General features: G+C 45.8%; 2 protein-coding genes across 2 annotated transcripts in view; one reads left to right on the plus strand and one right to left on the minus strand.

Moving 5' to 3' along the window:
• Fgf2 (fibroblast growth factor 2) overlaps nucleotides 1-9,281 on the plus strand; it is a 50,626-nt gene extending 41,345 nt beyond the window's left edge. The window contains exon 3 of the mRNA XM_051157077.1: nucleotides 8,831-9,281. Within this exon, the coding sequence (XP_051013034.1) occupies nucleotides 8,831-9,016 (186 nt within the window). The 3' untranslated portion in view covers nucleotides 9,017-9,281. The remainder of the gene's footprint in view (nucleotides 1-8,830) is intronic.
• A 34-nt stretch (nucleotides 9,282-9,315) lies between these two features.
• Nudt6 (nudix hydrolase 6) lies at nucleotides 9,316-23,900 on the minus strand. Its single transcript, XM_051157079.1, has 5 exons — nucleotides 23,670-23,900; nucleotides 20,121-20,324; nucleotides 16,567-16,622; nucleotides 13,821-13,875; nucleotides 9,316-9,716 (listed from the first exon to the last, which is right to left on the minus strand). Exons 1-5 carry the CDS (start codon nucleotides 23,878-23,880, stop codon nucleotides 9,316-9,318), a joined length of 927 nt encoding a protein of 308 aa, XP_051013036.1. The 5' UTR covers nucleotides 23,881-23,900.
• Nucleotides 23,901-24,371: the final 471 nt, after the last annotated feature.

Raw genomic sequence — 24,371 nt, forward strand, 5'->3', positions numbered from 1 at the left:
TGTCTGGACCCCAGCAAAACACAGGCAGCATTTTCAGGGCTGGGTTGAGCTGCACTGGTCTTGTTTTGGTCATAACTGTGGATGGCAAGAGCCCTGTGGCCTTGAGGTTCCACTCTTTCCTCTCTGCTTTAATCTTGCTCAATGAATGCCTTGCTAGGGTAAGACTGCATCCAGAGAGACCGTATGTCAGTCACAAAAAGAACTGTTCTCAAGAACATATGCTGCATGGCTGTCAAGGGCCTACCCGCCCACCCGCCATCCCTGTGCTGACAGGGTTACAAGCCAGAGGAAACAAATTAAAGATGGTGGAGGTGAAAATGGAGCCATTCAGGTCTTCACGGAGAGTTCTGACCTTTTCTCTTGGCAAATAGGTGCCAAGCTTCATAATGTCCTAAGAACTAGGCAGTGTTTCTGGTCCCTACCTCAGCAAGAACAGTGCTGCAAGGTAAAGGCTCCTGATAGCAGATAGGAGTCTCGCTGGATTTCTGTCCCCTCAGTGCATGCTGAACCCTTCAGGATGCAGCCCATCGCTGCCAAGTTGATAGGGTAGGAGTCAGTTTAGTAAAGTTCAGAAAATTATCACAGACTTTTAGCAGTTATGCACGCTCCAATGGTCACACGCACACAGACAATTCAAGATTTGTCAGGCTCTTCTGAGGAGGGCACCAGCCACTCCAGCTGAGGTCCCAGTGCAGAGCACTAATCTCTGGCCTCAGCATCCAGTGTGGATGGATGGCCGCCACACCTCCTCAGCGAATCCCTCTTCTCATCTGGTCCGGGTGGACCGTCAGTCTTCTAATGAAGAAGTGGATGCTGCACCCCACAGCAGGAGGAGGCTGACGGCCTTGCTAAGTGAGTCAGATCTGCTGATACTGAGCTGTCAATCAAGGTACTCCTGTGTCCTGATCAGGAGCCATCATGCGTGTGGGTGTGGGTGTGGGTGTGAATGTGCCTCCCGTCTGGAGAAGCTGGTTGTAAGCGTGTGCTTGCTACAGGCATACGCCCGCCCACCTTCTACCTGGCCCCATGTCACCCTGTGCGTGATGGCAACACAGGACTGCTGTGAATGTTACACACTGAGTGCAAATAAGGACATGGCTGCTCCCAGGTGTATAGTTGAGGAGAAGGTTTTTATTGTAGATAATGAGAGTTCAGCCAGAGGCGTCTGGAAGATTCCAGAATGAAAGTGGCCAGCAGAATAGACTGGGCCATCAAAGGAGAGAGGAGGAGAGGGAGAAAACAGACCAGGAGCCAAGAGCAGAGGACCAAGAGAGAAGAAGAAAACGCCGCCGACAGAGCAAGGATGAAGAGCCAAAAAGGGAGCCAGGAGGCAAATGGACAAGAGGAACACGTGGCCGAAACAGCTGGGTGATATAGGAAAGAGAAGCTGGGAGAAGGGCTGGTAAAGCTCAGGGGCTAGAGGGGCTTAGAGTGGGGGAGGAGTGAGAACTCCTGAGAGGCGGTGGCCTGGGTCCACTTAATAGGCTCCTCCGTTAGCCATTTGTCTTGAGCTTCTTTGAGACCTGGCACCTACTCTATGGTTCCGGCAGTGGCTTCCAATGTGCTCGTCCTCTTGGAGAAAATAGTACCTCAGAGTCATACTGTCTTTACTGCCCTTCGAAGGTTCAAGAAAGGACTGGTGTGTACCGTGCCACCTTTACATGGCAGACAACAGTCTGAAAGCATTTGGGTTAAGGATCGCTCATGATTTGAAAACATCTGTGTGTGTGTGTATGTGTGTGTGTGTGTGTGTGTGTGTGTGTTTGTGTGTGTTCTCATATGTGTGGATACATGTGCTGTTGAGAGTAGAGCTCAACTGTGGTACCGTCCCTCAGGTGTACAGTTTCCCTTCTTTGTCAAATTTCTTCTTATTTAAGTGTGTATGGCTGCTTGTTTGTCTGTGTAGCACTTGTGTGCCGTTCCTGTGGAGGTCACAGGCAGTTAGGCACCTTGGTGTTTTGCTTGTTTGGTTTGGTTTGGTTTTGCACAGGATCTTTTGCTGGAGTTTATCAGGTAGGCTAGGCTCCCTGGTTGGCCTGCAAGGCCCAGGGTCGTCCTATCTCCACCTCTGCAATGCTGGGATTGTGAGCGAAAGACATGATACCATTTTCTGCTGCCCCCCCCCCCCCCGCTCCTCTTTTAAAGATAAGGTCTTACTATGTAGCTCTGGCTAGCTTGTAGGTAGAGCAGGTGGGCCTCTGACTCACAGAAATTCACCTGCCTCTGTCTCCCAAGTGCTGTGATTAAAGACAGGTGCTCCCATGGCCAGCAATGGCAGGCTTTTAAGATGCGGGTCGGGAGCTAGCTCAGACTCCGGCCTCAGTGCTCTCACGGCAAGACTTTACCGTCATCTTCCCAGTCCTTGGAAACATTGTTTTAGAGAGACTTTCTTCTTTCCATATATTCTGCAAAGGTGGAAAAGTAGGAGAAGTTCTGTTTTAAGGCTCAGTTAGGCAGCCCCAAAGTCAACACTGATCAGATTTGTCAGAGAGAGAGAGAGAGAGAGAGAGAGAGAGAGAGAGAGAGAGAGAGAGAAGAGAGAGAGAGAGAGAGAGAGAGAGAGAGAGAGAGAGAGAGAGAGAGAGAGAGAGAGAGACTGCATGCATCATTGTAAGGAGACGGAATGCTAGATTGAGCCCAGACAGTGTGGCCAAGAGAGAATTACTGCTCTTAGAACCCGTTGCCACCAAGTCTCCGCGGCCTTTTTTAAGATTGAGACCACGCTGGCTCTTAATTTTTCCCATTTGTGGTTTTTATTTAGTTCTGAAATGTTCAGCACGGATACTTGCATCACATCTGTTTTTAATTCTCGGAAGTGGTGTGAGCAAATACATTTTGAGACTTCTATTGAGCAAACTCCCTTATAGGCCCAAACTGCAAAATCAAAGTACTGTAAATGAGTAAACAGCTCGGAAAACAGAGCATGGGGGAATGGCCACAAGGTTCAAACCTAAAAATTGAGCAGAGGCCCAGAGCCAGTGTGCAAGCGGGAGGGGTGTGGGGAGCCTCGGGGCATCTTGCTGGGTCACAGATGTTTCTTTCTGTGTGGAGACCATCTGAGCCAGTGAGGCCTGGAGAAGGTACAGAGCTTAAACATCATGCACATTAGCTGGAACTGAGGCAAAGCCGGAGCCCAGGCTCCTCAGCTGCCTGGAAGCCCTCACTGTCAGTGAGGGCAGTTAGACTCACGGAGAGGTCCATCTGCTCAGTTTCCTCAAAGAGTCTGTGTTCAGTACAGTTAAACCACATTCTACATTTCAGTTTAAAGTTGAATTTTTTTTCCCCGCCTCGTTTCTCTCTTATTTAGATGCTGCAACACCATTGTAGCTTTATTTTAAGCTATCTAAAATAGTTTACTTACTCATTCATTTAGAGGATATTTATTGGTCTCTTACTAGTTGGCAAAAGTGGATAGCAGAACAGATATAACAACATGAAATTTCAACATGGGATTTATATGATGGGTGTCACCACATAGCAGCTAGCTGTCTTAATACGCTATCTTTATTAAGTCTTTGAAAATTTCTTACAGTATATTTTGATCATTTCTGTCCCCCATTCCTTTCCTAACTCCTCCACTATGCATCCCCACCTTTCTACCCCCTCCCAATTTTTTATTCTATTTTTTAAAAACCCACTGAGTTCAACTTGTGCTACCCATACACTTCTGGGTGTGAGGCCATACGATGCATGTTGACCTATCGGGGCCACACCCTCGGAAAACTGATTCTCTCCCCTAGAAAACATCAACTGCCAGTTAGCAATGGAGGCTGGTAAGCTCCTCCCACCTCCTGCCTAGGAGGCTGGTACGCTCCTCCCACCCCACCCCCTCCAGGGGGCTGGTAAGCTCCTCCCACCTCCTGCCTAGAATGTTGACTGGCTTGATCCTTTGTCAGCCTTGTGCAGGCAACAACAGTGGCCAGGAAAGCACTTCACTTAAGAGACATTTTAAGAGGGACACCAACGAAAGGGACATACGTATATAAACAGATTGTGTCTGTGGATAGTGCAGATAAAAATCACTCAAGAACAGCTTGAAACTCAACGAGTCACTTTTATTCTATAAAAATCTATTTTATATTTTAGAGATTACTTAGCCCCCTGCATGTGCATGTATGACGAAGGTGGCAGTGGTGTGTGTGTGTGGAAGGGTGCAAGTGTGTGCACCTGCATGTAAAGGCCCAAGGTTGACACCATTGCTCACTTTGTATATCAAAGCAGGGTGTCCTGGCAGTTTTAGGCCAACTTGACACAGACTAGAGTCTTTTGAGAAGAGGAAACCTTACCTGAGAAAATGCCCCCACAAGATTAGCCTGGGGGCAAGCTTGTGGTGTTTTTTTGTTTTGTTTTGTTTTGTTTTGTTTTGTTTTGTTTTTTTCTTGTCTGTTGATTGATGAGGGAGGGCCCAGCTCACTGTGGGCAGTGCTATCACTGGGCTGGTGGTCCTGGGGGCCTAAGAAAGCAGGCTGAGCAAGCCATGGGGAGCAAGCTAAGAAGAAGCAGGCCCCCCTCCCGCATGTCCCTGCCTCTAGGTCCCTCCCCCTGACTTCCCTCCGTGATGGACTGTGACGTGGAACTGTAAGCTAAAACAAACCCTTTCCTCCCAAAGATGCTTTTGGTCCTGATGTTTTATCAGAGTACCAGAGACAATAACTAAGACGTAAGTTTATTGCCAAATACAGAGCAATTTTGGCTAATTTGGCTGGCCAACTTGTACCGGGGATCCTCTGGGCTTCTGGGTGTCTACTGCTCAGACCTGCATTTATGTGGATTCTAGGCACCTCAGCTTTTGTCCTGATACTTGCACAGCAAACACTTTGTCCACTGAGCCACCTTCCAATGGAGGAGTTCTTTTCTGGTAGCCCTTGCAGTTCTAGGGTCTGGCTTTTTTTCATTACATATGTCTTGTCTTTGTCGTGTAGTTTAATGTATTTAGAAGGCACAGTGCATGTCTGGTGCAGGCTTTTATAACTTTTTGCTTTTATAACTAAGTTCACAGGAAGGTCAGGAAGATAGTCTGCTATGTTTCCCCAATTAGGTACTGGCTGGCTGTCACACTATGGTACTAGTAGCTGAAGTCCGTCCTGACTTACAACACTTTAATTCTCCCCTGAAGATCCTATTCAGGGCCAGCGGTCATCCTGGTCATCCTGTCTCTGTAGTTTTCTCCAGACAGTGACCATTTCTCCTTATTTTTCATTACTCTGCCAGTCAGGCATCTTTAGGATCCTCCAGTTTGGGACTGCTGGGTGTTTTTCTTGTGACTAGACAGAGTTCTGGAAGTTTGAGAGGATAACCACACAAATACAGACTTCGTCTTTGGCAGGAAAGTGGGTGTCTCCACTCTGAAGTTAGTCTTTTTTCTCCTTAGAAGGGGAGTCACCAAGAAGCAGCTCTGTCATCCCTTGTCCAGTGGTAGCCTGGGTTCTGCATCAGTCGGGCTGGTCCAGGTGCTGTCTGCTTCCAGACAGGAACAGAGGGACCTCAAGGTTAAAGGTCCCATTTCTCTCTCAGGAGCAGCTTAGAGCACTCAGGATGTGGCCCTGTGTGCTAGGCAAAGCTTCTGGTCTCATGGGGGTGGGGGCAGGAAGGGTAACACCACTGGGTGTTACAGTTAGCTCTTTTAAAATGAGACTGCTGCTTTCAGACGGCAGTAGAAACTTGTGAGTTCCAAAAGCCTGTCATGATACCAAAAATGGCTGCCAAAGAAGTTCCACCATCGCAGCCTGGACACCCTGGACAACCAGTGGCAATTCTTCCCCAAAATAAATGATGAGGCTCAGACTGTCCTGGTGGAGGAATGGACTGAAAGAGCAAGCCAGCATGCCTTTATTTTTGTGAATCAGGGACATTATAATAAACCTTGTGCCGTGGGAGGAGTTTTGGGGGTGAACGTGTTTGATTCGCTGGGGCTGGGGAGTTCCAGGGATACTTAATCTACATGTAACAAAACATTCCTATCATAAGAAGGGAAATGCAGTCCTGAATTATTATGGGTTGGGGAGAATCTCCAGGTATAGTTAAAGGTCATTGGTTGAAAGCCAAGACACTAAGACTTCTTATTAGGATAGGGTGGGTGTCTCCAGCAATCCCCAGGTGCCTGCTGAGCAAGTTTCCTATCAGGAAAGGGTTGGCTTGTAGTCTTTCTGCTGGAGAGACTGACTATGTGACACTCACTAAAGTTTCTGGGATCCAGATAGAGAGAGCACCCCACTGAGAAAGGACGTCCTCTATTTTATACTGAGCTCAGAGGCTAACCGGAAATGCCAGACTTTAACCTTACCGGCAGAGACTACTGAGTTCACTGTTAAGGGATGGAGCATCATAAGGAAGTCACCATGCAGCTGTTCACACTCAGGGGACGGCGTGTTGCATTAAGGATGTCACCATGCAGCTGTTCACACCCAGAAGGAAGTCACCATGGAGTAATTCACACTTACGGCATGGTGTTTTGCATATAGAATATCACCATGCGGCAGTTCACACCTATGGCATGGTGTATTGCAGAGAGGACATCGCCATGCTGCTGTTCACACCTAGGGGATGGTGTGTTGCAGGAAGTCAACATGCAGCAGGAAGGATGTCAGTGTAGGAGATGATTCTTATGGGGTGGAGTTTGGCGGTTTTGCTTTATGCCCTTGAGGGAGGGAGTATTACCTAGATAAGTTATTTAAAGTTTCTTTACGCAGGAAATTTGTGTGTTCTCCATTTACTTTTCAGTTCAGCCATTTTTACAAGATTGATTTTATTGCTGAAACATTTGGGAACTCCTGCCTTTGGTTCAGTGTGTTTATTTTGAGCACTCCATCACTTTCTTGAGCAGCAAGACTTACATGTAAATCCGCTGTTGTAGCCTGGAGTGATCCATTTCTCCATGGAGTCTTTTTATTGGAAGATGGAATCACATGACTTATTGTGCTTGTTGCTTTGGAGCTGTTGTTGCTTCCAAGCTCTGTCAAAGATCGTACATCATTATGTGTGCTTATACACATATGTATAAATATGCCTCTGAGCTGTGTTATACTGAACGTCCGTTAGTATTCCTGAGGTCACCATCTCACCCATGATCTGTTGGTACCCTGGAATAGTTAGCCCTCCTCCTCGCTTGGCTCTCCTCTCCACACCAACAGAGCCTTGTTCATGGCGTCTCTTCACAGAAATAGAAAGGTAACTAAGACAAATGACTTCTTGGGATTGTTGTGTGTAGTGCCCTGTGTCATTCCAAGTTCACTAGTACTTTTCAAAATTCCATGCTGTAGTTATAGTGAAGGGAAAGGCACAGTGGTTAAGAGCACTTGTTCTTTCAAAAGACCCCGGTTTGATTCCCAGCACCCACACCACTGGTAGCTTCAGTTCCAGAGGATTTGATGCCCTCTTCTGACCTCTGTGGGCACATACATACACACCGGGAAAACACAAAATAACTAAATGTACAGAAAATACTAAAGTGGAATTTAATATGCTTACTAATACAAATCATATTTATATATTTATACATCTTGAATTTATTTGTACATGTTTTAAAATTGACATGGTATGTATATTGCTTTTTATGTAAGTACCATTTGGTTGAAATATATGCTTATTAAAAGGCAGTTTTTCCCTGTTTTCTTTTAAAGTGTATAGTTGATTCCCCTTGGTCCAAAGTTACCCTGCCAAGTTGATTTTTTATCATTTTCCTAAATAATATGATAGCTTTTTAGACTCTGTTACTTACAACATTGTTTCCAGGCCCAGCTATTTGAAAACTATTTTGTTTTTCTGATACAGGTTGTCGTAGTTAGAGTTTCTATTGCTGCACTGAAACACCATGACCGAAGAGCAGGGCAGGAACCTGGAGGCAGGAGCTGCTGCAGAGGCCATGGAGGGCGCTGCTTACTGGCTTGCTCCCCATGGCGTGCTCAGCCTGCTTTCTTATAGAACCCAGGACCACCAGCCCAGGGATGGCCCCACCCACCATGAGCTAGGCCCTGCCCCATTGATCACTAATTGAGAAAATGTCTTATAACTGGATCTCATGGAGGCTTCTTCCTCTCTGATGGCTCTAGCCTGTGTCAAGTTGACACACAAAACCTGCCAGCACACAGGTGAATAGAAACTAATAGAAACTTTCCATCCTGTTTAAAGTGAGAATTGCAGAAACCTGTCTGTTCCAGATTGTGTATTCAGAAACCAGTGTGCTCTGGATTGTTTGTTAAGCTGGTGCATTCTAGACTGCTTGTTCTTTGTCACTGGTTGGCATTCGGAGATCGTCAATCTGACACCATTCACTGTTTCAGAATATTTTTGACATCAGGTAACCTTAGGTGTTTTCCACACAACAAAATGCAAGTGTCTTCAGTCACTAGCCAACATCTGCAACTTTACAGGACTTAGTCCATCCCTCCTTCATTGTGGGAAGAGTACTCTGAGATCCCTTTTTGATGTTATTTCCCTTATACCCCAGGAGAAATGTAAAGGTGAAAATGCCTAACTGTGAAGCTGCCCGGTGAGGATGGGTGTAAGGTGACAGACATACCCGGAGGTACATTCCTCCATGTTACAGGATGTGACTCTCCTGTGAGGCCCCTCAATATTTGGGTTGTGATGTTCTGAGTCCAGGATAGTGTGGTGCCTGTGGCCTCCGTGTGGGGTTGCTGCCTGATCACAGGGCTGGAGTGGCGCTGGCCACTCCTGCCCAGGAGGTGCTGTCTTCCTGCCTCAGGTTCCTGGCGTCATCCATCAGCAGAACTGTCAACTTCTGACCTACAGTGTTGTTTGCTTGGCTGTCTCGCTGTCCTTTTGGTGTTTGTCATGAAAAGCATAAAAACAAATTTTGTTTCTTTTTCAGAAGTGTGTTACAGAAGAGTGTTTCTTTTTCGAACGACTGGAATCTAATAACTACAATACCTACCGGTCAAGGAAATACTCCAGTTGGTATGTGGCACTGAAACGAACTGGGCAGTATAAACTCGGATCCAAAACGGGACCTGGACAGAAGGCCATACTGTTTCTTCCGATGTCTGCCAAGAGCTGACTCATTTTAGAAATCGTCACTGAGAGAAAAGAATGTATAAAACTGAGCTCCGATACCTGCTATATATCAGTAAGACACTTAACCATTACCTCAGTAAAGAAACACAACCATTTTTGGAAAATATGTAGACTTCCCCATTTTATATAGCTTTGGTTGTGACCCAGTGATGATTAGAGCTACAGCCTTTTTCATTTATTTCCTTTATTTGAAAAGAGGATTTAAAAATATGTTCATTTATAAGTTTCCATCCCGGAAACCCTGTATGTGAGAGAACTGGTCGCAGGCACAGATGCTGGCATTCAGTCTGTCCCTGGTGTGGTGACCATGTAACTCTCTGGCAGGCCCCTGTGATAGAGTTGGTAGTGCTTGCTTGTGTGTACTCCAGGGAGTTCCTCCATGCTGAGGTCAACCTTGTCAAACCCTTCCCTGTGTCCGTACAGCAGTAGCCTGGCCACCCTGCTGGTGAGAGGGGTCGTGTTTTTAGTCCTGGCCAGGCTTTCTAGATCCATCCATTCACACTTCAAGCATTCCTGCTGGCAGAAGTTGATGGTGAAGGAGCGGGGCTGTAGGCGGCAGATCAGGTACATGTCTGACTTCCCGAAGGCTCCAGGGCTCCGGTGTTGCTGCCGGATGCTCAGCAGAGACCTGAATTCTGACTTGATGCCAGTCTCCTCAAAAACCTCTCGGACTGCTGTGTCTCCTATGTGAAAGAGGGAGAAACAAACAAAGATTGCGTTCTTAGAGATGCCATCAAGGTTTTCAGCTAAAATCTGGAAGTTCAAGAGCAAAACATTGTCTTCAAACTGCTTTCTGGATGTTGTGAAATGCACTTTGTATTTAAGACACTGAGGGTGTCTTTGAAGGCTTAAGCACCTGTATATTTTGGAAGTTACATCTTCTTTCTTAACTTCTTCCTGTTCTATTTCCCAAAGGCAAGAACACATTTGCAAACAATGCTGTACTTAATATTCTGATAAGCCCTTCACTGTTGTCCCGCTCTCATGTCCCGCCCTCAAGTCTGCGGACATCTGAATTGAGAGAAAGGACCCACCCCGTGTTACAGAAGTCTGTAGTGCCAAACGTACTTGAGTGAACTGTGAAATGACTTTGACTTCTTTGGGATCTGAAGCCCACTGCCCTCTGCCCTCCAGGACAAGGTCCTTTGCCATGGTTACGACCCTGTCCTGGCCCCAGTGGACCTCAGCCAGATTTAGGAATTGCTTTTCCTTGAAATCAGAATGTGTAGAGTTTGAGATTCATTCCTTCAACACGAAAATGCAATCGCTGTCTCATCAGACATCTTTATAAGGCTGGAAACATAATTTTATAGTACACCACAGATCTTCTCATTTTATGAAAATTTTAATTAAATAGAAGTTTCCATGGCAGGACTTCTATTGCCATTAACATACACTTATGTCCAGTTTTCTAGACACCCGGGAAGACTGCATGGATGGACTTCCCTAGTTCTGATGCTTTATAGCTACCTGTCTTGGTTGCTTTTCTGGAAATCTTCAGAATTGCTATAGGTAGTTTAAACACCTTCTAATGCCTCACTGGTTGTCTGTCAGGTAGCATGTGAGTTTGTCTTGACGATAATCCTACTGATAACACCTGTGCATTGAAGAACTATCAGACATACACAGTTCCTATGCACTCAAACTATAGGTTGTCTTTCATGCCCACCGGACACATGCAGCTCCCAAGACATGCTCTTGTTCCTGAGAAACAGCTCTGGAAAGACCAGCAGGAAGAGTAATCCAGTCTAACACATAAGACATCTATCTGCTGTTCTTTAACTGCATGCTTACTTTCTCTGTGACTGAGATCATAGGCTAAGCACAGCCAGAAATTACATTTGAAACTGAAAGCACCAGGCATGTAGCTCAGCATGTAGAATGCCTGCCTTGGCTGGTGTGAGATGCTGGGTTGGGATCCCAGCACCACACAATGAGGGAGGGGACAGAGGCATCAAAGAACATCCCAGGCTCACCAAGTTTCTTTAGAAGAAAATAGTTTCCCTCTAATATACAGTGCATTGTTAAATACTGAGGCACTAGTCTTAAATGTTTATATAGTTGCTTCTAGCTCTTGTTTAAATATATATATATATATATTCTTTAAAGGCTCGGGAAAATAACCTTGGGGATTCTGCTCAGTTCTTAGCACCACTAATCTGACCAACTCTATGAAAGGACAGGGTAAATGAGAGAAGGAGTGTCCTGCTCAGCAGTCACTATAGCGCCATGGTGGCGCAGGATGAACACTGCCTGAGCAGTCTGGAGAGTTTAACTTGAGTGAGCAGCACATCACTGACTAGCTGAAACGGGAAAACGCAAGCTGGTACTTTTACATCTGAGAAGTGGGACATCTTCCCCTTCCACCGCAAAACAGAAGTCTCTCTCTCAGTTTCAACCGGAATTTAAATTTATCAAGATCAACTGTTGTTTCTTTACAGTTATTTTAATAGACTTTAAACTCAGTTGAAATAACAATTGCTGTGTGTGAGGAGTCTAGAGGCTCATTCTTGCTATGAAGAAATTACATTTGAATGTCAGACAGGAGTGCTGAACAGCAGAACAGGAGAGACAGACATCCCAAGTTTTCTCTGTTTTGTTGTACACAATGGTAGGATGGCTTGGGATGGACTAGCTTGGTGGGAAACTTTCAGCACATGGGTTCCTTGAGCTCTCTCCAGTCCTGCTGAGCATCTCTGGTTGGCTGAAGCAGGACACAGTTTTCAGGCATGAGAACAGCATGTTTTAGGAAGGCATTTTGTTCCTTTGAACTGTGCAGACACCTTTAGGCTCAAACCTTGAGGACTGCAATTTGTTTTGCAGATTCCAAACTTACTTACTTACTTTTGTTGTTGTTTGTTTTCTGAGACAGGGTTTCTCTGTGTAGCCTTGGCTGTCCTCGACTTGCTTTGTAGACCAGGCTGGCCTCAAACTCACAGAGATCCACCTGCCTCTGCCTCCCGAGTGCTGGGATTAAAGGGTGTTCCACCTAGCCCAGCCCAACTAACTTTCTAAAAAATACTTTGCAGGTCAATGTTTCGCCTACCTAGCATTATCAGAGAATGAAAGATTCCAAACACATGACTTTCCAAATTAACCAGTATTTATTTACTGTTATTTTGTAACAGCCTAGTTAATAGCCAGTAAATGTTCAGGAACTGTTCAGGATGGCAACATTTCAAGTGCATTCCTGCTTCCCTAAGAAGGCTTCAGGATGATGACTTCCATACGTCCTAGTCCTAGACAAGCACACTACCCTTATTTTGTGTGGCGCCATCAGTAGAAACAGGCTACAGAAGGGCAGGTTCTAAGACCGGGGGAAGTGGTGGATGCTAGCTTCTGCTTTTGTTTTAGTTCAGATGGGTGAGTTATTTTGATAACCACAGATATTTAAAAAAAGAAACAATCTAGTAGTATATTTACAATTATCTAGGCATAAAGAAAAGATTCTGGAATTATACTTAAACCTGAATTTATGCATATTCAAACTGACATTTTTTCATTTATATCTAAGTCTGTGTGAACTTCTTAGGATCTACTTAAGTTCAAAGGGTGGGGGAACGTACCTCAATTCATTTGAAAAGGCATGTCTTAGGAGGGAAAGGCACACAGGACGGTAGAGGGTGGAGGATGAGAAGCCAGACTTCCGGCACCTCATCCACATGCTCTCAACACCATACAGGCAATGGTGGTACTGAGAAATGGAGAAAATGAAGAAGGTGGCCTCATGGGAAAAAATGGCCTTTGCTTTCAGTATTTGGCACCCTTACAAAATACAGATGTTTTTGAAGACAACATGGCCCACGTAGCACAGGGTGGCTTAAAGCACCATCCTTTCGTTACAGTCCCTTTAGTGCTGTGAGGAACAGGTATGCGCCATCACACCCAGGTCCCAGAGGCCAGTGAGAGTCTAACACCAAGGTTTGTTTTACATGTGTGAATGTCTTCAATGTCGCTCATGGGCTGCGAGGATCTGGCCATGTAAACACATACAGGGTATTTTGATCTGTGTAACATTTAAATATCAGATTTCATGAAAGTACAGTCAAATATAAGTAAACACAGGAGACCCCTCTAACACAGTGGCTGGTTAAGGAGAAACAAGAATGTGCATATTTTAAAAAAGGCCTTTAAGAAGTAATATTGGTATCTAATGCATGCTTTATTGATTAAGATGATGTTGGATTTAACCCACTGGTTTAAGGACCAGCATTATTCTATACTTTGCAGACCAGTGAGCAGGTCCTTAGTTCATCCTAGCTCCCTATAAACTGATTTGGTGGGGTAGGGGAGGCACGTTATTTCCCACTTGAGACTTCCTCATGAGGTAATTTATTATGTTTTACATTATTCATAATAAATAGTTGGTAAAAATCTTCAAAAGAGAATTATATCACTTTTTCCTTATAGTTGACTTTATTAATCATCAAAGGTCATTTTAAAATTATTACTCACCAATCTGTGATAAACTGGTCAAGAATTCAAATAGCCATAGTTGACATATCTTTATAATGAACTTTACTAATAAACACCTAAAGTTGCTCCTTTTCAGACCACCATTGGAAGGCGGTGTGCTGTGTTCCTATAGGTATCAACTACACAAAGGGAATGAGTGTTATGAAAGTTCATGCAAACTTTCTATCAATTCTGAAGAAATCTGCCTGAAATTTTCTGACTTGCATGAACGAATTAGAAACTTTAAACTCTTATTCTTAGCTACGAAGCAGGGAAGTAAACGTGAACTTTCTAAACATTTTCAAGCTTATCAGAAGTATATAAATACATACCAATATCTTCTCCAGGCTCTGACAGGCCGCCTGGAAACTTCCACATATTTTTCAACTGCAGTCCAAAGTAAAAAAAGAAAAGAAAAGAAAAGAGTTACCCTAGTCCACTCACAGGTGGTCAAGGAAATAAGAACTTGTCTTTTAGTAAGTTTATCCTATTTCTCCCCGTTTCCTTAGCACTTCGTATTTTTTTTTTTTTTCTCTTTTGAGGGAGATGATGATTGATGGAGCCTTTTCCTCTTATTCTTCAGGAAATAGAAGCAGTGTTATTTAGTTAATGTGATAGAGCAGGTATTACTGACCCTTGGAGGGAAATGTCTATTCATGTGTGTACTTCACAGAACTTGGCTGCTAGTTAACTATGAACAGATAGAATCTCACAGACGCTGCTATAAGTAAGTAGAGTACAGAATAAATGTAGCCACCGAGGTATACTACTCTAGATTTTTACATGTATTTACTGTATTTTGTTTCTAATCAGACATTACTCAAGATTTCTCTGTGTTAATAGTTTTATGTAAAATGTAATTGCTTTTTATGGATAGTGTGAATAAAACTAATTTGGTTTCTTGGCTATCATTTCTTTGTATTTTCTCACCAATTATTTCTTTTCTTGGTGGTGGTGGGGGGATGGGAGGATGCTGAGGAGGTAAACCTGATCTCTGGAAGAAATAAAATTAAAATAATGATGAGCTGGCACAGGACAGTTTTCCCATGGCCGACACGGTCGTGTCCTTGTATAATTCTGCTGAATGTGTTCACCGCAATGTGGACCTGGAGAATGAGACGTGGCCTCATAAGGCAGCAGATCTCATAGTCCTCACTCATAGACCTGTGGGCTGTCCCTGTGGGGCTCTCTGGCTTCCTGGAAGTGTGTGCTTCTGCGAGCACGCATCAGCTCTCAGCGGTGGGCTCGGAGGCAAGGTTCCTGCTTTGCACACTGCGGGTTACTGGGTACAGACCCCAGGCTTCCTACCCTTCCGCGTCCAGCTCAGGTGTGACATGTACTGACAGAGCACATTATGCCTTACTTTATAAGGACAGGAATCTACCTCATCTGCACCGATGCATTGTTTTTGGGGCTACACTCTGAAATGGTACTGGAAGCTCTGTTTCTATGGAAACTGAGGAGACACTGGACACTACCACCATAAACTCTACCTGTAGTAAAAATGAATGATGTAATAGGGCACTTGAGAACTCGGTATCATTATTATAACATTGACCATCCCATACGCTGTCACTCTGCCGTAGCTGCTATTTGCGTTTTAAGCCCAAACTCACATTCGGTTCCCAGGTACCCTCACAGTGTGTCCTGCCACGTCTGTTAAGTTACATTCCCTACTCTCTGATAATTACTATCAAATGTATATATTTATGTCCCAACCCACTCATTAAGCTTACTACAGGCTAGGGTATAATACTACCTTAGGGGCGGTAGACATTTATGCTGATGGTAGAAAGTTTTGTTCAAGTCAGAGATAGGGCCTTATGTAAGCCTCACAAGTTACTTAGAATAACTGTAGATAATATTTCTAAGAAGCTGTGATGTCATCATTGTATATAGTGATGAAAGTGTTTAGTTTTGTCCAGCAATATTTAATGAAGGCTTAGAAAGTGTACAAGTAAATGCTCTTGCTGGGCTGGCTTTAGCTCAGGGGCAGCACTAGTCCCTGCTTTGATTCCCAGCACCACAGGAGTAGAAAACCTTCTCCTTCGCTTTGGCATCAGTGACCGAGCATGACAACATTTCTAACTGGGGTTCTTCTCTTAGTCTTTGCTGCTTCAAGAAGCCTGGGCTCTTCTTTTAGCCTTGATGCACTGTTGCCAGTCTCTCTCGGGTCACATCCCCTGCCACTGATCACAGTGACGGCTCTTCTTGGTGTCCACTGTGGCAGCCACAGGCAGAGCTTTGTGCCTTCACACAGTCAAGTCCAAAACTTGGTTTATTGTTCTATCCTTTAAACTTAGAAATATTTAACATTTTTATTTGTGTGTTTGAGTGAGTGTCTGTGTGTGCCCCACACCCATGAGAGCATCTGCAGAGTGCAGAAGTAGGCATCGGATTCCCAGACGCTGTGGTTACAGGTGGCGGGGAGCTGCCTGTCATGGTGCTATGACACAAAGTCTGCTCCTCTGCTGGAGTAGCAAGTGCTTTAACAGCTCAGCCATTTCTCCAGTGCCAGCCTTGCCTTGCCTTTGTTCTTTTCCTTTCTCCTCCCCTCCCCTCCCCGACCTCCCCTCCCCTCTCCACCCTTCCCCTCTTCTTTCCCCAGGTAGGTTCTTACCCACTCTTCTAGACTGAGTTTGAAATGTCACTTCCTCTGAGGCATCCCTGGAGGCTCTTAGGGCAGAGTTAATTGTTAGTATCTGTTGTAGCACAGTCAAAAGACTGAGCTGCAGGGCTGTTGGGGTTGTATCTTTTCATTCTCTGGCCTCTCCATACTGGGAGCAAAGCTCCTGGCAACACAAGGATGTTGAGTGACTGGATGCTACCTCAATAGTGTCTCTTCCCAATTACGCACTATCATCTGTGATTCCTACAGCTGTGGAGTAAGTGCAGCACTGAGCACCACACTGACAAGTCCAGACCTCTATCCCAACTCTGTTTATGTCAGTAGCTGAGGTTCCATAACTGCCTAGAAACAACCACTACAGCACCTTCTATATTTCCTTAGCCACATCAGCATTCCTGCATTTTACTTCCTCTGCGAGAACACCTGCAAAGCAGTCAGAAACAACTTACTTTATTTCGGTCTTGTACAACCAGTACTTTTCTGGTGCCATCATCAAATACAGCACCTTTTGGAAGAGAAAGATAATGGCAAAATATTAATTTCATTTACCTTCAATTCCTCCAATACTTACTGGTGGTCATTAAAACCACACCCATTAAAATCCCATGCTTGAAGGTCTGGTTCACATACCTCAGCAGCCATGAAAACTGCAAGGGGAAAAGGCTTGGCCCCTTAGGCCTCTGCTAATGAGGGCTCCAATGCCTTGTTAAAGCTCTGTGTACAGGACCCAGTCACCTGTGCGGCAGATTTTCACCTTTATTTGTATGGGTGCTTTGTCTGCATGATACACTTGCAGGACCTAAGGAGGCCAGAGAGGGCAGTGGACTGGCTCAGACTGGAGTTACAGATGGTTGTGAGCTGCCATGTGGGTACGAGGAATCAAACTCTGGTCCTCTGGAAGAGCATCAAATGCTCTTAACTGCTGAGGCAGCTCTATAGCCCCTCTTTTAGTATTTTTGTGTGGGCAATCCTGGGTAAAGAACATAACACTTTAATGACTTATAATAGAATCCTTGAAGTGGGCTAACTTCAACATATCCATGTGGGAAGATATTTTCTACATAATTATCCATTCTTTCCATATTCCTTGAGTCTTTGTATGTAACATACAGAAGTCCTTTATGTATTAACTAGCCTCCTATTATGTATAAGACATTTTACCAGGTGCTGGGGCTACAGTGGTAAACACAACAAGACATTCCTTTCCTTATGAGATTCATATCCTGCTGTGTGTAGAGAGGACACAAAGGAAAGCTAAGTTATACAGAACAGAAAGTAGGCAAAACTCCCAATAACACGTATAGGCAAACCATGGGAAAAGAGAGTTTATTTATAATTGGGAGGCTGGAGAGATGCTCAAAGGTTAAAAACCTGTGCAGGGAACCCACATTCAGTTCCCAGCACTCACTTCAGATGGCTTACAACTGCATGTAACTGCAGCTCCCAGGAGCTGATGCCCTCTCCTTGTCTCTACAGGTACCTGCATCCCCCTCCCTTTCTCCCTCCCTCCCTCCAACTCTCTTTCCCTCCTTCCTTATTTTAAAATTTTAAACATTAAAAAGTAACTGAAATGAAACACTGCACTTGGTACTCGTGAGGCCAGAAAGGAAACCAGTACATGTAATTAACTCCAGTGAGTAAAATAGCAAAGATATAAACCTAATTGGACTTTTCAAGGGATAGAATTCCAAGAAACCTATTTTTAAGTTAGAAGACTGTGATTGTGCAGTGTCTTCCGCCTCTACTTCCCCCCAGTCCTGGACTCGCTCTGTAGACCAGGCTGGTCTCAAACTCACAGAGATCCGCTTGCCTCGGTGTCTTTTCTTCAATGTATTCACTAACCACAAACTCAGAGAGAAAAGATATTATGCAGAATTGGAGCGACCCCTGCTGGCCACAGCATAAAGCTAAGGCAAGTGGGATTAAACAGACATTACTTTCTAGTCTGTGTCTCCTGTGCAGTGCACCCTGAGGGGTGAGCGAGTCCACACAGCCATCAATGGGAGAGCTGGGCTTAACAGCTTCATTCCAAGTAGGCACTCACGAACAGCCCTGCTCCATCAAAACATAAGAACTGTCCCCTACTTAAAGATGTCATCATCTACCCATCTATCTACCCATCCATCCATCAGTCATCCTTATAACCATCCCTCCCTCCCTCCCTTGGCTCTCTCTTTAGCCTGCGGAAACAGTGGTGAACAAGACACAGAAAGGCTGGCTTTGTGGACTATGCACACTGCCTGGGAGAGTAAGTACCGTTTGCACTGGGTGCTGTAAGAAAAAACATCTGAGTGAAGAGCCACAGGCTGGTGGAACCGACATGGGGGAGGTCCCTATCTTAGGAGGTTTGTGAGCTTTCCCCAAGTCAGTAAAATGAGTCTCAGACAAGCTTGGAGAGTGGAGTTCAGATCCCTAGCATCCACATGAAAAACCATGCACAGCAATGTGCATCTGTAGATCCAGTGTTAGTAGGTTGGAGATCCCTGGGGCTCGCTACCTAGCCAGCCTGGCCAACTCAGTTGCTGTAGGCTCTAAAACATGAGGTGGATGGCACCTGAGCAATGATACCCAAGGCCATTTTCTGGTGCACGCATGCACACACACACACATAATGAAAGTTTTGCATGAGACATGACACTGCCACCAAATTGCTGGGTAGAATCTTCTGAGGTGGAGCCCACAGGAAGTTTTAGAATGTCTGTTGCTGCAGGAAGGCAGATAACACTGGACACCTGCACCCAGCTTGTTTTCAACACTGGAGATATGCAGGCTAGCCTAATACCACATGCCAATTAGATGGAAACAAACCCCCAAATTACTAAGGTAATAATTAATCTGCATTGTTCTTTCATTTATTTAAGGATTCCTTACTGTTCTATTCCGCCCTGGTCCCCCCTTTCAGTTTTGCAAGGCTTCTAGGAGACTTTGATGCCCTCAGCAATGAGAACTTCCTGTTTCTGAAGCTAACTGTTCATGGCTCTACCTTAAACCTTAAACCTTAAACCACTGCAGCTTGACACAGGGACCATGTAAAGTCTTAGGAAGTAATAGTCAAATAACCAAGTGGTTAGTTTGCCTTGCTTCAAGCTCAACCTCTAAGTTTTCCTGTACAATGTTACACATTTAGGGAATATTTAGCACTAGTATGTATGAAACAGTCGTGAACTCCATCACAGTCAAAATGGAGCTCCTTACGTCAATCCTAACAACAGGCAGTAAAGCTGGGAGGGTATGAAGGGCAAGTTCTCAACACGAGTGCCTGACAGTGACTGTCACAGAAGACTGCTGGGAGCACAGCTGGCAGGAGGCAGAGCAAAGAGAGCTCCAGGAGGATATGCTCAGCCTTTGGCCGATGGCACTATTCTCCTTAATGGCTGTGTCCGTGGGTCACTCTTTTAAGTACCTGCTCTAGGAGTTGGGGACTTAGCTCAGTAGTGGAGCGCTTGCCTAGCAAGCACAAGGCCCTGGGTTCGGTCCTCAGCTCTGGAAAAAAAAAAGTACCTGCTCTAATAATCTCAATTTGATCTTTCAAAACTTATTCTTGCTTTCGTGAATATGACCCACATTTACTAGGGCACATGTGCTCTGACTGCAGTATACTCAAATCACCAACACAAAAACAAAACAAAAAAACGAAAACCACCACCACCACTAAAATCCCACAAAACAATCCTCACCTCTTAATCAGTTACTTTCTAGAGAATTTCATTGTTTATTTGGGGTGACACATGCTTTAAGGAGTGTAATTTATTTCCCTATCTCAATTCAGTGCCACCACTGAGAAAGGAGCTTCAAGTATCTGTGTTAAGTGTGATAAATGTGCCCTTCGGGAAGCTTGCTTCTCCATTTGTTTTCTGTGCTACCCTGTAGTGCACGGGGCAGACACTGTTTATTTTTCAAAAGTGCACCGTGAGCACTCGCTGACAGACTAGCAGCTCGGCTTCGAGAAGACATGGCAAGCCTGTGAAAAGGCAATTCCTGGAGGTGGGAGACCTGAACTGACCTGCAACCCCTACTTGGTGTGTCGCGTACAGCGGCAGTCGGCTGGGCCCTTCTCCCAGCCACAGAGTCAGCGTTGAGGAGTGGGGCTCGGCATGGTGGAAACAGAAGCCCAGGGAAGCGGCGGGGGCGATCAGGTGGCTCTGCAGGATGGGGATGTGCAGCCACGCAGCTACCCTCCCTTCCGATCGCCACTGTTGGACCGCAGCTGGAACGCAGAGGAAGATACAATCTGTAAAGCATGTGACACGAACAGCCGCCACCTCTCTGCACTGCTGTAGCCCGGGTGTTTAGGTTGTTCTCAGCTCTGATGAGACAGCGCTGGTGTGTATACCCACGCCACCTAACAGCAGGCGCTCAGCCGTGATAGAGGGACTGACTTAAAATGCACTTTTACTGCTCTCTTCTCTCCAGAGCTAGGGATCAAAGCCAGGGTATTGCATCTGCTACGGGGTCCTCTACCACACGCCCACACCCCCAGCGCACTCTGTTTCTTTTAATGCTCTTAATTTAAATGATGGTGAAAGTTTTCTTAAAAACTCTTCCTGTGAGAGAGCTGATGTTATTCATCATTTTCAAGCTGCAAGGTGGTTAAAGAATAGGAAGTTTTTTAAAAGGTCAGAACTATTACTAGCCTGGAGAGAAATTTTCTTTTCTTGTGAGTTTGGTATTAACATAATGTCTACAGCTTATATTATGCCTTTTATAATACAGTACATATTAAACAGTGTATCATTAACATTCCTCCAGTGAAAGTGGACTTCTCAGTGGCAGCAGTTTCCGTTATGCATCCTACAAGCTATTATCCAACCTATAGTCTAGAGATTTATTGGTATTATTTAAAATTTTATTATAAACACCATTCTGAAAATGAATATGGGTTTTCTATCTTAGAATTCTCTACATTGTCTTATTTTCTCTGTAGGATTGGGGGGGGGGGTCACTTATTTCAGCCCTAGATGTTTCCAACCTTTACCATTATCCAAGGGTGAAAGCCAGGGGAGCTTTAACTGTGGGTGGGGAATCACAGCTCAGACTTTACAAAAGCCTCTCGGGTTGTCAGGCCAGCCTCCCCCCTCCCCTGTGTCCCCCTCCCCACCCCGCCGCAGGCCACCCTCTCATCGAGGCATTATCCACTTCTGGTGGCCTGCTTTTCTCCTCTCTTCATCAGCCTTGCTTAAATAGCTCCTCCCTGCTAAGGCTCCCATCTTTGGAGGCTAGTTTACCTCACACAGTGACAAGTTGTTGGTCCTTATCAGACTCGATTTGACCCCGCATGCACTGTGGCTGTGGGTCTTACCTCACGTTCCCTAATTCAATCGTTTTTAGTTGAGGCATAAACACATAAAGCAAAAACACACAAATCCTCAGTGTGCCCTTGAAGAATTCTGACCTATGCAGGCACCCATACCCAACACCTCTGCTAAAACTACACAACACTCCTCCCATGCAGTAGGGCAGGCTCCTGTGCTCCTTCCTAGCCAACCCTTCCAATCAAACAGAACCAGTGGACTCTAAAACATGCTATCTGACTGCGGGGTTTTGATTTTGCCTTTACACTTTTTACCTTGGAGAAGTCACCTGTCGCCACTGTTTCCGCTCACACATGAGGCTTTGCAGTTCTGAGCTCACTGGACTCTTCACTGGTCCCCCCCGCCGCCCCAGGTTGTTACTTCAGACCATCTCTAAACTGAATTCAATGCCCAAACTAGCTAGAGGCCTGGTTATTCCTCACACCAGCATTTGAAATCTTAAACCCAATTCTATTAGGAATTTTTGTTCCCTAGTAATGTGGCTTTCCCTCCTCGCCCCATCTCCACAGCTTGTACACACTTCTAGAAGCCTGGCTCCTATGCGACCTCTTCAACAGTCTTTCCTGACCACTGTTCACACACTACTATTGTATGAACTTAAGATCATGTGATGTCTTCATATCACATATACTAAGTACTTGGCTGCTCCTAGTTAGGATGTCATGAATTTGCAATCCCCCCATTAGAGGCAGGGGATTTCACCGCCAGTGCAAGCTGCATGGGATGTCAGGTGTGGTACTTACTTCGGTAATCCGGTGCTCCGGAAGCAGAGGCAGGAGGGTCACGAGTTTGTAGCCATCTTGAGCTATCTATAACACTCAACTATCTCAAAAACCCTCTGCCAAAAAGTATTCTATATGGGGCTAAGCATACTATAATCCCAGCATTTGAGTTGTCAGTAACAAAAGAGCAGGAAAGGCACAGTGACCTCTGCGTGCAGCCATGCGTCGACAGCCATCACTAACTCACTACAATGTTTCATCTCCTCCAAGAGACAGACATCCTGTCAGGCTTTGTTCTCAAGTTAGCTCTTCTTCACAGGCCCTGTCAAGTAGTTTGGTTTGATTCCACTGCAACAGAACTAGCAGAAGCTGGAGCAGCAGTGTGAAGAAAGCACAGACCCAGAGCTGCAGGAAGGCACCCACTGTCTCTGGGCCTTGGCACCACCATCTTTCAACTGGGATGGGCGTGTACTTTCCAAGTTATGAAGATGAAATAAATCCCTATTTATTCGATTCTTAAAACAATGTCCAGTACTTGATAATTACCCTGAAAATGCTTCATTAAAGATATGTAAAAAAAAAAAAAAAAAACTTATAATAGAGCTGAGGGCCTTCAAAAAGGGTGTCTTGGATCACACTTATCCCGTATCTAGAGCTGGCTAGTTTTGTTCCCGAGAAGTCTTTTCAGTGGTCATTTGATTGATGCCTGCAAAGCGCGTGGCATACTCTGGGACTTGAACCCTGAACACATTTCCAAATCCAGCACCCTTTCTGGAGTGGTGCTTAGATTATCACCGTTCACTGGTAAATGTGTGTATGAAAAACACCTGTACCCATCCATAGGCACACACATATCAGGGGATGAACAGATTCGCTTCCCTTACTGGGGATGCTGCTGCAGCCTAAGTGGGGCGTCTCAGCGCTTACAAGCAGGAGGGGGTGACGTGAAGTAGACTGAACATTAAATAGTATTAGAGACGCTAACTTACCATGTTTGTGGCTCAAAGCACAAAGATCATTTGTGGTTTTCTGGTTATGTGAAAGGACCTTTCCACTGATGCTATGCCTTCAGTTTGAAAAAGGAACTGCTCTAACAACCAGACATTTATCTCGAAGTGAGGGCTTCTTCATTTAAGCTTTCCTTTCAGATAAGTGAGCTCATCGTTCAAAGCCAGCGATGTGTAGCTACTGAAAACTGCAAAGGTCTGCTTCTTAAACTGCCAGCTCCTACCCGTCTGGATTAGGAGACGGTTTTGCCTGGTAAAGCGTGTGGCAGAATCTAAATGCCAGCAAAACTAAGGCTGCAAGGCAGCTAACAGTGAGATGGTCCGTGTTAGTAAGAATTAAGTGTGGGGCCGACACGGCGCCGCGAACCCGTGGCCATGACAAGGACAGTTTGGACCATGGCTGAGGGCACTTCCAGGTCACAGCGAGAGGTCAGCTGGGTGTCCTTTTCAGCTTTCACCTCCGAGCCCTCACGCTCCGCCCCGGTTTCCGGAGCCCGAGACCCGCACTTGCCCTGCAAGAGCCTCCGGAAGGCGGCGGCATCCAGCCGGTGCAGCGCGCGGTGCCGGGCCAAGTGCACCGAGACGCCCCCATATCTGTCCAGCTCGCCCTGCAGCTCGCCCGCGGCGCAGGAGCCCGAATTCTCCGGGCCGCCCGAGGCTGTGCGCCACCCCGCCCGGAGCAGCGCGGAGAGCCAGCACCCGGAACTCTTCGGCCACCGCATCGCCGCACCACGCCTGTCGGATGCCCGCAGGGTCCCAGTTCGCCCCGCCCCGCCCACGTCGCCCCGCCCCGCCCACGTCGCCCAGACACGGCTTCGTCTCACCTTCTGGCCCCGCCCCTTCCCGCCCCGCCCTTGTTGCCCCGTGCAGCTTCACGTCTCCTTCCGGCGCTCGTCCCGCCCCCTCGCCGCGAGCACTCTGAGGCACCTTCCGGCGCTCGTGCCACCCCTCTCCTCTGGGAGGAAAGCTGACCGTAAAGTCTCGTGAAGTGTCGCCATCCGCTAAGATTTGAGTTGTGCTTGCCCTTTGGCCCAGAGCTCTGGCGGAGCTGACTGCAGTGTCGTCGACGGCTCTCGCGCGGAGAGGAGGAACTTTCGGGTTTGTTTGTTTGTTTGTTTGTATTTTTTCTACTTTAAGTCAACCGACATTTGCTTCGGGACTAGGCAAAGCGGCGGGAGATGCTTAGGTCACTTTTCAAGGGTTTATAACTTAA

Source organism: Acomys russatus, chromosome 15 (assembly GCF_903995435.1).
Source record: "Acomys russatus chromosome 15, mAcoRus1.1, whole genome shotgun sequence".
Lineage (NCBI taxonomy): Eukaryota > Metazoa > Chordata > Mammalia > Rodentia > Muridae > Acomys > Acomys russatus.